The 14,052-nt window shown below is 39.1% G+C and overlaps 1 protein-coding gene across 5 annotated transcripts in view; it reads left to right on the top strand.

Annotated features, from left to right (window-relative positions):
- DNAJC13 (DnaJ heat shock protein family (Hsp40) member C13) overlaps positions 1–14,052 on the top strand; it is a 215,749-nt gene that overhangs the window by 141,702 nt on the left and 59,995 nt on the right. For 3 of the 5 annotated variants that reach the window (XM_044292710.1, XM_044292707.1, XM_044292706.1), the window contains exons 19-25: positions 303–398; positions 1,713–1,856; positions 9,990–10,004; positions 11,851–11,933; positions 12,827–12,980; positions 13,305–13,408; positions 13,495–13,654. In XM_044292710.1, coding sequence (XP_044148645.1) covers positions 303–398; positions 1,713–1,856; positions 9,990–10,004; positions 11,851–11,933; positions 12,827–12,980; positions 13,305–13,408; positions 13,495–13,654 — 756 coding nt within the window. The remainder of the gene's footprint in view (positions 1–302; positions 399–1,712; positions 1,857–9,989; positions 10,005–11,850; positions 11,934–12,826; positions 12,981–13,304; positions 13,409–13,494; positions 13,655–14,052) is intronic. The other 2 variants (XM_044292709.1, XM_044292708.1) reach the window with 1 other exon arrangement.

Here is a 14,052-nt window from a genome sequence, read left to right as displayed (position 1 = left end):
AAAATTACGGATGACATCCTTTTGGCATCCGTATTTCATCCCTTCATTTTGCGGATTCATTGTAACAATGCCTATCTTTGTCTGCAAAACAGACAAAAATAGGACATGCTCTATATTTTTTGCAGGGCTGGGGAACAGACAGGTGTGCTGTCCTTATTTTTTGCAGACCCATTAAAATAAATGCGTTCTCATCCAATCCGCTAAAAAAAACGGAATGAACACGGAAACAAAATACGTTCATGTGCATGTAGCCTTAATGTTGTTCTTATTTATTTATATATTATAATTTTTTTTTATCCCAGCCCCCAGGTTTGCTGGCATACCTGGATAGTAAGGATCCTGTTCCAGAAAAAGATATTGACCGAATGCACATCAGGGATAATCTGAAAATTGCTTCTGTAAGTTTTGCAAGATATCTGTTCTATCTGTACATTCTGGACACAAGCTAATGCAACACCAAGCATCCATTTAGAGTAGTGTGTATGTACAGCACAGTGAAAGAGTACACTTTCCAATAAACAGCCACAGCAACCTGTTGTTTGAATGCAAGTTTTTATTTTTGGGCTTTTTCACATCGTCTTTTTTACCTCTGTTTACCATATGCATTGGGAAAGCTCTTGGTGCATCCTTTAAACAGACTGCCATTGAGTGGCATCTGTTCCCTGTATTTGCCCATGTAAAAAAAAAAGTATACATTGCAGTACGGTATACGTTTATTTAGTGGATGTTTCTGCATGTATTACTGCTGTCTGTTGTGGTGGTCCATGTAAAAAATGGAAACCATGGCAGAGGTCGCCAAAAGGAGACCAAAAGAGAACTCGAGGTCAGTCGATGTATTCGGGGGCCCATTGGTCCATCTAGTGGCTGCAGTGGGATATGGTAAGTGAATACAAATGACACAATGTCAAAAGAGCGTTACCTGTAAACCAGATGTTTGATCAGTTTGTTTCAAAACTAGAGGTTATTGATCAAACTTTCACAGAAATTTAGTGCTCATCTTTTCCGAGAATCAAGTGTGTAATAAACAAAATGCTCTGAAGCAACACATTTCATAGCTTTTATCTAATCGTTCTAACATAGCTCGTGCCCAAGCCTTTTCTATTTTTGTCATACTATTGAGTGAAAAGCTGCTGGCTGACACCGTCAATTATTCATAGTATTTTAATCCAAAAATCCTTAAAATAACACTAGCAAAAATTAAAAAAGGGCAATGTCTCCTTTTATCTCCTCCTCTCTGTTGTTCCTATTTTGTCTCATTTTACAATAAAAGCTGACAAATATATAAAAAAAATCTTGTGTCCCAGGCGCTCAGCCATGTTCCCCCTCTTCCTCCTCCTCATTGTCCTTTATCGGGTTGTTAGACAACTGCTGGAACAGCAGCCTTACCTCTCAGCCCTGTTTGCTGTAGAACAAAAAGATTAAAAGGCTATGGACACCTTCAGGGTAAATTTTATGATTGCTTTTTACAAAATTGTTTTAATTGGTCTTTATTAAATGTTCAGCAGTTTTTTAGATAGAAGGGTTAAAAAAAATCAGTCTGTTAGCAGCATATCACTTCTTAGTCCGGTCAGCTGACTTATCATGTGAAGTCTTCTCTCTGATCTCTTGACCTCATAAAACACTCATTATAGCTAAACTCTTATCAAAAATAAGTAGTTTAGCTTTAATACATTGGGAATATATTAATGTTTTTTTATTTCATTATTCAACAGGACCAGTACGGCAAATTTAACAAAGTTCCAGAATGGCAAAGGTTAGCTGGAAAAGCTGCTAAAGAGGTTGAAAAATTTGCCAAGGACAAAGTTGACTTGGTTTTGGTGCACTGGAGGGATAGGATGGGAATTGCACAGAAAGAGGTAAGAACGCAGTATAATTTTACAGTATAATTAAGTTCTCTACTTGCATTTTAATCTGCATACGACACACTAACCGAATTCTAACTACATGTAGTAGAAAGGGCCACTAGTATATTTTAATTCAACTCCACCTAGTTATGGAGATGAGCACTCTCAGCATTGATATTTAAAAAGGTTCTCTGGGCTTTTGATATTAAAAGCCCAGAGAACCCCCCCCCCCCCCTTCATCATTGATCAGCTGTAATCTGTGGGGAAACATACCCGCAGCTAAAATATTTTGCACCACCACAGGAGAGTTTTCAAAAAACTGTTTGCATTATGGCTGTGCTTCTTTGTACAATCGTAGGAACAGTTAGTTTTGGGCTTTCCTAATATTTTTTTCAGCCATATCTTGCCCTGTTGAAGCTGCATAGCTAGATGCATTGCACACAGAAGCAGGGTCCGTCTCCCTTCTGCCAGCATTGTACTACTGTGTCATTCTTTCCCATACTTCCCACTATGTTTGTTTTCTTCTAGGGAGCTCAGAAATCTGATGAGGCAGAAATCACATTTAAGGAGAGCCCAAATCGCCGTTTCATTTTTCGTTCTTCTGATCCGTCAGGAGAACACACAAAAACAAAAAATGAGCTTGCCATCCATTTGAGCCATTTCCGTCTTAGATCCGTTTTTGCAGATGGAAAAATGGTCCTGCATGCAGTATGTTTTTCCTTCTAGAAAAAACTGATCTGAGACGGAACAGGCTCAAACAGATGCCAAATGTGCATAACTGATGCACAGGAGCTACTCAGCTCTTCAGAAGCAGTGTAGAAGCAGTTGTTTTATCAAGCTCACAATCTCAGCTTTCTGACACGCCCCCAATTTTCTCTCTCCCATCCCCTGAGTATCTGTTACCTGGGACGGATCTTCCCTGACAACAAGCAGTAGACTGCAACTTAGGCTACTTTCACACCTGCGTTAGGTGCGGATCCGTCTGGTATCTGCACAGACGGATCAGCACCTATAATGCAAACGATTGTATCCGTTCAGAACGGATCAGTTTGCATTATGAAGAACAAAGTCAATGGGGGACGGATCCGTTTTCAATTGCACCATATTGTGTCAGTGAAAACTGATCCGCCCCCATTGACTTACATTGTAAGTCAGGACGGATCCGTTTGGCTCTGCATCGCCAGGCGGACACCAAAACTTTGCAAGCAGCGTTTTGGTGTCCGCATCCACAGCGGAATGGAGGCGGAACAGGGCCATACTGATGCATTCAGAATGCATTGGGGCTGAACTGATCTGTTTTGAACAGTTTGTGAGATCCCTGAAATGGATCTCACAAACGGAATTCAAAACGCCAGTGTTAAAGTAGCCTTAGATGGAAGTAAGACCCCTAGTGGCCACGCTTTTACATGATTTAGAAATTTGCTAGTTACACCATTCTTTATTAAAAGAAATTGTGTGAAAGTACAGTGACTCTCGAAGCATTACATAGTGCCATTCAAATAAATGGGGTGTCTTTCTGATACAGGACAGGTCCTCCCAGTAACTGCTCTTCACAATGATCAGGGATGATGATCAAGTACAAGACGCGCCCTTGAATTTTTCTTTAATTTCTCAGTGCTCTTCTGTAAAAAAAAAAAAAAAATAAAATAAAAATAAAAAAAAATAAAATAAAAATAAAAGCACCTTATTTACTCTGTAATTGGGCTGGCAGCTTTTAAATGGTGAATAAATATAATATTAAAAGCTATATACACTTTTGGGGCATTTTTTAATGATTGCATTGTACTTATTTTGAGCAAAAAAAAAAAAACTGTTTTAGGCCTATTTCACACGACCTTATGGCTTTTTCAGTGTTTTGCGGTCCGTTTTAAAAACTGATCCGTCGTTCAGTTTTTTGGTTTCCGTTCCGTATGTCTTCAGTTTTTCCGTATGGCATAGACAGTATACAGTTATTACATAGAAAAAATTGGTTTTGGCATAACATTTTAAATAGATGCATACGGAAGACATACGGATGCATTTCCGTATGTCTTCCGTTTTTTTTGCAGACCGATTGACTTGAATGGAGCCACGGAACGTGATTTGCGGGCAATAATAGGACATGTTCTATCTTTTAACGGAACGTAAATATGGAAACGGAATGCATACGGAGTACATTCCGTATTTTTATTTATTTTTTGTATTTTTTGCAGAGCCATTGAAATGAGTGGTTCCGTATACAGACTGTATATGGAACGCAAAAAACTGTCCGTACATGTGAAAAAAAAAAAAATACGGTCGTGTGAAAGAGGCCTTACTGTGTTTCGCTGATGGCTCCATATCTCTGATCTCTGACCTTTTTATAGATCAATTTTTATCTTGCTGATAAGGATGTGGCTTAAATAAGTGATTATGACCTTTTAGTAATTTAGAGATAAGGTTTATTAAATGGCGAATACAAATTGAAAGTAGGATTCACACAGCTAGAAAGCTAACCCTTTGTGACAGAGTGCCTGAATATTTTTAATAAAGACAAATTGAAGAAATGATTATCCCAAAATGAGTCAAATACAATCATAAAAGAAATTTAAGCTTGCATGGCTTCCTTTTATGTGGATATCTATGTGTGTATCTTTATATTTGAGATGGTTCTAAAAATTTTATGAGGTGGAGTATGTATGTGTGTGTGTGTGTGTATATATATATATATATATATATATATATATATACAGTTGCAAGAAAAAGTATAACACACAAATAATTAAATGTTACCATGTTTTTATTGAACACACCATGTAAATATTCACAGTGCAGGTGGAAAAGGTATGTGAACCCCTAGACTAATGACATCTCCAAGAGTTAATTGGAGTGTGGTGTCAGCCAAGTGGAGTCCAATCAATGAGATGAGATTGGAGGTGTTGGCTACAGCTGTCCTGCCCTATAAAAAAACACACTCCAGTTCTGGGTTTGATTTTCACAAGAAGCATTGCCTGATGTGAATGATGCCTCGCACAAAAAAGCTCTCAGAAAACCTACGATTAAGAATTATTGACTTGCATACAGCTGGAAAGGGTTATAAAAGTATCTCCAAAAGCATTGCTATTCATCAGTCTGCGGTAAGACAAATTGTCTATAAATGTAGAAAGTTCAGCACTGCTGCTACTCTCCCTATGAGTGGCTGTCCTGTAAAGATGACTGCAAGAGCACAGCGCAGACTGCTCAATCAGGTGAAGAAGAATCCTAGAGTGTCAGCTAAAGACTTACAAAAGTCTGGCATATGCTAACATCTCTGTGACAGATTGCTATCATCGAAGGAAAAATGAATTCCAGAGTTTATCAAGACATTTTGCAGGAGAACTTAAGGCCATCTGTCCACCAGCTGAAGCTCAACAGAAGATGGGTGTTGCAACAGGACAACGAGCCAAAGCATAGAAGTAAATCAACAACAGAAAATATGCCTTTTGGAGTGGCCCAGTCGAGTCCTGACCTCAACCCGATTGAGATGCTGTGGCATGACCTCAAGAAAGCGATTCACACCTGACATCGCAAGAATATTGCTGAACTGAAACCGCTTTGTAAAGAGCAATGGTTAAGAATTACTTCTGACCGTTGTGCACGTCTGATCTGCACCTACAGGAAACGTTTGGTTGAAGTTATTGCTGCCAAAGGAGGTTCAACCAGTTATTATATCCAAGGGTTCACATACTTTTTCCACCTGCACTGTGAATGTGTACATGGTGTGTTCAATAAAAACATGGTAACATTTAATTCTTTGTGTGTTATTAGTTTAAGCAGACTGTCAATCTATTGTTGTGACTTAGATGAAGATCAGATCACATTTTATGACCAATTTGTGCAGAAATATATATCATTCCAAAGGGTTCACATACTTTTTCTTGCAACTGTGTATGTGTGTGTGTGTGTGTGTATATATATATATATATATATATATATATATATATATATACTCCACTAGATAATAGGGCTATTTATCAGTAAGATAACATCCATTTAAGGTCAGTGTGAACTCCATTTTTACAGGGCTCTCATACTTTCAACCAAATGGAGCAAATTTTTGAATGAGCTTTATTCATCAAGGAGTTTAGAGTGCTGCATTAATAATTACAGTGGGAAGCTATATAGTTGATGCAGTCATCAAATGATTCCTCTGGTTCATGGTTTACCTAATTATATATCTCTAAATGTGTAATGCAAACTACAAAAATGTGTGGTGAAACTTGTCTAGGCATTGTATTGTTTTGTGTTCTCACCTTATGTTGCTTCACTCTCTAGTAGATATAAAGGGAAAGTTCTCCTTTTAGCATCTTCTCACATAATGCCTGTATTAGACCTAGCGATAGTTGGAGCTCGTTAGCGATGATCTGCCTGTGTCATAATGCTAATGATTACCCGATGAATAGGCAATCGCAATTTTTTTAAGCAGGTGACGGGAAGGAATACTTCCTTCCTGACAATCGGCTGCCTTATCTGCTGGTTTAATACCAGCTTAAGACTTGTCAGAAGATGTCCTCTATGGGAAGGCTTTGCACCGTAACTCTCACCAATAGAAACCCTAATTGCAACAATGCAGTGAAAATTTTAAACTAGAGATACAAAGGTCTTTGAATGTGAAAACACTGGTTATGGCTTGCATGTGACATGTCGGAAGATTTTAGAGGTAAACTGTCTTTTTAGATGAAGTGTAAAGGGGTTCTCCAGTTTCATAATGAAATTCCGTTATGTGCCTTTGAGTACTCCAGACACTGCATATTTTTGCCACATATACCTGTGTTTAATGTCAGTACTTTACTTCCCCTGTTATCTGAATCACTGCATTCTGGAAGGATGTTTAGAAGCAGAACTTTCTGTTTTCCTCTGCTTCCTACTGGTTTGCTAAGATAATGTTTTGCTCTTTAACCACCTCAGGACTGCCGTACGCAGGATTGCATCTTTGCGGCGGCCCTGTTATTCTGGGTTGACGCATCTACGCGTCCTCTCGCGAGAAGCGAGAATTCCTGTGAACGCGCGCACACAGGCACCGAAGGTAAGCGAGTGGATCTGCAGCCTGCCAGCGGCGATCGTTCGCTGGCAGGCTGTAGATGCGATTTTTTTTTTTTTTTATTATTTTTTTTTAACCCCTAAAAGGTATATTAGACTCTGTTTTGATAACAGCGTCTAATATACCTGCTACCTGGTCCTCTGGTGGTCCCTTTTGCTTGGATCGACCACCAGAGGACACAGGCAGCTCTGTAATAAGTAGCACCAAACACCACTACACTACACCCCTCCCCTCCCCCGACACTTATTAACCCCTGATCACCCCATATTAGACTCCCTGATCACCCCCCTGTCATTGATCACCCCCCTGTAAGGCTCCATTCAGACGTCCGTATGTGTTTTGCGGATCCACGGATCCATGGATCGGATCCGCAAAACACATACGGACGTCTGAATGGAGCCTTACAGGGGGGTGATCAATTACATATAGCCCATATAGACTCCCTGATCACCCCCCTGTCATTGATCACCCCCCTGTAAGGCTGGCTCCATTCAGAGGTCCGTATGTGTTTTGCGTATCCACGGATCCATGGATCGGATCCGCAAAACACATACGGACGTCTGAATGGAGCCTTACAGGGGGGTGATCACCCCCTGTTATTGATCACTCCCTTGTAAGGCTGGCTCCATTCAGAGGTCCGTATGTGTTTTGCGGATCATCGGATCCACAAAACACGTACGGACGTCTGAATGGAGCCTTACAGGGGGGTGATCACCCCATATAGACTCCCTGATCACCCCCTTGTAAGGCTGGCTCCATTCAGAGGTCCGTATGTGTTTTGCGGATCCGATACATGGATCCGTGGATCCGCAAAACACATACGGACCTCTGAATGGAGCCAGCCTTACAAGGGGGTGATCAGGGAGTCTATATGGGGTGATCACCCCCCTGTAAGGCTCCATTCAGACGTCCGTATCTGTTTTGCGGATCGGATCCGTGGATCCGCAAAACACATACGGACCTCTGAATAGAGCCTTACAGGGGGTGATCAATGACAGGGTGGTGATCACCCCCCTGTCATTGATCACCCCCCTGCAAGGCTCCATTCAGACATTTTTTTTGGCACAAGTTATCGGAAATTGATATTTTTGATTTATTTTTGTTTTTGTTTCAAAAATTCCACTATTCCACTAACTTGTGACAAAAAATAAAATCTCACATGAACTCGCCATACCCCTCACAGAATCCAAATGCGGAAAATCTTTTAGACATTTATATTCCAGACTTCTCACGCTTTAGGGCCCCTAAAATGCCAGGGCAGTATAAATACCCCACATGTGACCCCATTTTGGAAAGAAGACACCTCAAGGTATTTTTTGAGGGGCATGGCGAGTTCATGTAAAATTGTATTTTTTGTCACAGAGAGATATTTCTCTCACCCAGCATGGGTATATCTAAAAATACACCCCAAAACACATTGCCCGGCGATACCACATGTGTAACACTTTTTTGCAGCCTAGGTGGGCAAAGGGGCCCAAATTCCAATGAGTACTTTGGGGATTTTGCAGGGCATTTTTTACACATTTGGATTCCAGACATCTTCTCACGTATTAGGGCCCCTAAAATGCCAGGGCAGTATAAATACCCCACAAGTGACGCCATTTTGGAAAGAAGACACCCAAAGGTATTTCGTGATGGGCATAGTGAGTTCATGAAAGTTTTTATTTTTTGTCACAAGTTAGTGGAATATGAGACTTTGTAAGAAAAAATTAAAAAAATCATCATTTTCCGCTAACTTGTGACAAAAAATAAAAAGTTCTATGAACTCACTATGCCCATCAGCGAATACCTTAGGGTGTCTACTTTCCGAAATGGGGTCATTTGTGGGGTGTTTGTACTGTCTGGCCATTGTAGAACCTCAGGAAACATGACGGGTGCTCAGAAAGTCAGAGTTGCTTCAAAATGCGGAAATTCACATTTTTGTACCATAGCTTGTAAACGCTATAACTTTTACCCAAACCATTTTTAATTTTTTTACCCAAACATTTTTTTTTATCAAAGACATGTAGAACAATAAATTTAGAGAAAAATGTATATATAGAAATGTATTTAAAAAAAATAAAAATTCAACTGAAAGTGAAAAATGTCATTTTTTTGAAAAAAAATTGTAAAATTTTGATTAATAACAAAAAAAGTTAAAATTTCAGCAGCAATGAAATACTACCAACTGAAAGCTCTATTAGTGAGAAGAAAAGGAGGTAAAATTAATTTGGGTGGTAAGTTGTATGACCGAGCAATAAACCGTGAAAGTAGTGTAGTGTAGAATTGAAAAAGTGGTCTGGTCATTAGGGGTGTTTAAGCTAGGGGAGCTGAGGTGGTTAAGGTTTCTCAGACTTGCTCCACCTGCTTTCTGTTCCTTCTTCAGTAGTCATGCCCCCCTACACCTCCCAATATTAGGTGGAACAGAAAGCCTTGTATGTAAACATCCTGCCACGATGCAGTGATGCTGACAACTGGGTAAGGGAAGTGTTGACATGCAGTGTTTTGGGTACTCTGGGGTGATACAGTATTAAAGCTTCGTTATGGGACTGGAGAACCCCTTGAAAGCTTGAATGTTGTGTGACTTCGGCTACTTTCACACTAGTGTTTTCAATTCCGCTACTGAGATCCGTCATAGAATCTCAGTAGCCAAAGAAAACGCTTCAGTTTTGTCCCCATTCATTGTTAATGGTGACAAAACTGAACTGAACGAAACAGAATGCACCAAAATGCATTTTGTTCCGTTTGGTTGCGTCCCCATCGTGGACAGAATAACGCTGCAAGCAGTGTTTTTCTGTCCGCGATGTGGTGCGAAGCAAGACTGATCCGTCCTGACACACAATGTAAGTCAATGGGGACAGATCAGTTTTCTATGCCTACAGATTTATTTCAATGGTGTTCATGACTAATCTGTACACATAATACAACCGGATCCGTTCAAGACGGATGCAGATGGTTGTATTATTGTAACGGAAGCATTTTTGCTGCAGATCCATCATGGATTTGCAAAAAACACTAGTGTGAAAGTAGCCTTATGCACAACATACATGGCTGTTTAGGCTGCTGTCAATACCTGTTTGCGTTCTAAATCTGTATTTCACTTTTTATTTTCTATTCATTCCTAATAGGACAGAAATAATATGGTGAGTTTGTCTTTGTCTTCCTTGTGTTTTTACTGTTTGTCCCTTTTATAGCTCTGTTCTTTGTTTTTCTCATTGGGAATATGATCAGATATAATCTGTGTTTACTGTAAGTGGTGCAGGGTATAAAGTGATGTAAGTGTTTCAGATTTCCTACCAGTAACGTCTGAATTCGATGGGACTGTTCTGACTTATAATTTTGCATGCACTTTTACTAATATTTTTTCACTATTAGTAGTATTATTATTATTACATTATTTGCATGTATTGCATGCACACCATGATTCTTTGTGCGGTCTCTATGCTTGCCTGACTTTGCTTGCAATTTTAACTGATTTAAAGGGATTTTTCAGGATCAGAATATCGATGGCTTATCTTTATAATAGGCCTTCAATATCAGATTGGTGGGGGCACGCCAATCAGCTGATTGACGTGACCACGGCATTCGTGCTGTAGCCCCTTCATTGCTTACAATGGTCCATCTGCCTGCACGCAGTTTACTTTAGCGGTAGCGGTGCAACGTATTGCAACGTTGTCTTGTTCACTTGAATGGGACTACGCTGCAGTATTCTACATTGCTGTCCAGTTACACCCATGTAAACACAAATGAGGCCGCGGTGCTCGCACTTGGGCCACTGCCCCTTTCAGCAGATCATAAGGATTCTGAGAGCCAGACCCTACCAATCTGATATCTGTGGCTTACTCTGAGCCCTTGGCCATCAGTAATCTGAACCCAGAAAACCCCTTTGCTTAAAGCCTGTATTATAGCGCACAATTTCCACAATTACCAGCATTGCATTGCATGAATGCAATGCAGCACAAAGCAGTTGTAATTACGAATATGCATCATAGTTTATTCTGTATGCAAAAGAGAAATAATAGACATGATTGGTAAGGCTCTGTCTCAGATTAAAAGCGGAGCTGCAGTCCATATCAAAAATAAAAAAATGTAATTCTAGTATGTGTCAGACTTGCAAAATGTAATCCCCATATAGAAAACAAGCAGTCTAGTGGCTTTTATATGGAATGTATTTCAGATTTCCATATCTGCAAATCTGAAAGGCAATTTCCTTTTCGGGCCTTATAGCCACAAGTGAAACAGATATGTGAATGTACTACATATTAATGTAAGAAATCGGCAATTTTTTATGCAGATATCTTTTAGGAATCTAGATATCTTTTACAAAGGGTTTGTTCACATTTACGTTGGAGCCTCCATTTAGGCCTTCTATTATACATTCCACCAAAAAGAGTGGACAAAAAGGTCCTGCGTGTAGAACTTTTTTCCACAAAGAAACAAGCACCTGAACGGAGACCAAACAGACCCCATTATAGTCTGTTCGGCACTGTTGGTGTCAGTTATGTGTTGAATTCTAATGGACCAGAGAGCAACGCAAATAACTAGTGCTGATGTGAACATGTCATTTCTGGGTAGGTATAATTTAAAGGTATGATACATGTGTATTAAGCAGGTGGGTTTACTTGGGAAATGGTAATCCATGCATAATCTGTTATTTATGAAGACTCTTTAAGGGCTCATTTAGAAGACCAATGTTCCCATCCGTTTGCTGTCTGAGGGTAGAACAGACTTCAGCAGGACTGAATATTAACCCATTACAGTCCATGGGCCAATTACTCAATGCAATTTTCTGGTTAGTGCAGAGAAAATCACAGTGTATGTTACCATGTGGATGCATGGAAAAGTGGACAGCACACCAACACCATCTTGCTGCACTCTATTTTTAAAAACTTCTCCATGTTGGTTGGCTGGATTGTGGACGAATTTCATAAATGGCATAAAAAGGCTTTCTATAAACTATTGCATTAAGTATTTGTTTTATATTTTCAGAATATTAACCAAAAACCTGTTATCCTTCGTAAAAGGCGGCAACGGATAAAAATAGAGGCCAACTGGGATCTATTCTACTACAGGTGAAAGAACAAAGTCTTACAAATGTTTGATTATATCTATAAATATGTCACATCACAAAAAAAATTGAATTTTGTGTGTGCATTTTCAAAACTTTCTACATTATTCCAGATTACACATTTACATTTCTTTCATATACCATAGCTAATTTTGGTTAAAACAAAGCACCAACTGTGAGTGAAGCTGGATTTCAGATAAGAACTAGAAAGCTACAGTACATAGGAGAGTCCATAGTAAATCTAACTAATGTATCTGTATACAGCCTCAAGTGTACCAGTCTAATTTCCATAAAACAAAAAGTGCTGCATGATACATTTTTCAGTCCAGTGGGAGGAGACATGGGCAGTCAAAACTGATGTTCTGATGCTTCTCAATTGAAAATGTATTGCATAGATTGTGAAAGACATAAATAAAAAAAAACAAGAATACATTTTTTACCCCTATACAAACTCATTACACAATCTACGAAACAGAAAAGCTGGTAGAAACATTTGGTTTGGTCGTTAGGACTTGAAGGGTACACTGGGAAATATTTTAAATGTTCAACATAGAAGGGATAGCTGGGAGCACAGGCATTTCTCTTATCCTCTCTTTTGAAAGTTCTCCATCATCGACAGATGTTCAGGGGATAGGGGGTGATGAGGACTAGGTCTACAAAGGTTGTTTTGATTGCAGACGAGGTGGTGATACTGTAGCAATCGATATTGTAGTCAATTTTGATGTAATGATCACTAACAAAAAAATAATAACTAATACTCCTGTTTAGTCTAGGAATTTGAATTGCAGAATTAGACATGATATCAAACTCAGCCACAAATCAAAAATGCAAGAATAGTTGACTACAGATTGTTCCCTACAATAATAATTCATGCGTGAATTGCTTGTATTTTTGAAGATTTCACCAGGATCATGCTCGATCAAACTTGATCTGGAACTTTAAAACAAGGGAGGAGTTAAGAGACACGCTGGAAGCTGAAATGAGAGCATTTAATGTAGATCGGGAACTGGGAAGCTCAACAGTGATATCATGGAATTATCAGGAGTTTGAGGTATCACTGCAACCCTCCTAGGGTCTTCTTCCAAGAAATGTATCAGAAATGTATCCTTTCTGATATACTGCAAAAGTTATTTGCCATCGACTTCCATTAAACAAAAACATATACACTGTATCTCTGTCACTGGAGTTCTTGAATGCGAACAGTTGCTTGTTGGATTAAATGTTAGATACAAACTTTTCACTTTAAGAGGGAAGTACAATTTATATGTGTTGCATATAGAGATCTGTGTGCACTAAAGGCTGCAGAGCCTCAGAAGTTGTATTCTCTGTCTTCTCGTGTGGAATTGCATATATTCTGCCTTTTTTGTTTTTCAAGGTGAAATATGAATGTCTGGCTGATGAGATAAAAATAGGAGACTACTACCTACGATTGCTATTGGAGGAGGATGATAATGAGGATAACAGTGTTATAAAACAATCGTAAGGACCCCTTTCTTATAACATTTTGTTTGGATTTAGGTTACTTCAGTCATCAAGATCATTTCCTTATGTTTTTTATTGTATAGGTATGATTTCTTCAATGAACTTTACCATCGATTCCTTCTCACTCCAAAAGTGAACATGAAGTGCTTATGTTTACAAGCCCTGGCAATTGTGTATGGCAGGTGCCATGAAGAAATAGGGCCATTCACAGATACCAAGTACATTATTGGAATGCTTGAGAGGGTATTTTATTTAAATGTACTATATGCAATAGATCCGATAAGAATAACTGGAGTATTACCATGCTGTCCACCAGAATTTTGAAAAATTTGATTGTAATATTTTTTTAAATTACAGATGTAGTAGAGTTAACACACATGCTTTAGGAGTCGTGTTATCTAAAATAAATGCTTTTCAACATTGTTTGTTTCAAGATAACTCACGCAATGAGTTAAGAAGTTTGAGTTAAGAGTTTGTGTGTTAACCCTGCTACATCTGTATTATTATTAAAGGGGTTGAGTTAAGGTTTCAAGTTATCCTTTATCCCCAGAATAGGGGATAACTATCTGATCGCTGGGTCCATCTGCTGAGGCGCTCCACTGAACCCAAGAACAGGGGTCCCATTCCCCCATTCTGATGAA

Source organism: Bufo gargarizans, chromosome 5, assembly GCF_014858855.1.
Source record: "Bufo gargarizans isolate SCDJY-AF-19 chromosome 5, ASM1485885v1, whole genome shotgun sequence".
NCBI classification, from domain to species: Eukaryota; Metazoa; Chordata; class Amphibia; order Anura; family Bufonidae; genus Bufo; species Bufo gargarizans.
The sequence above is the reverse complement of the archived record's forward strand: the minus strand, read 5'-3'. Positions and strand labels throughout refer to the sequence as shown.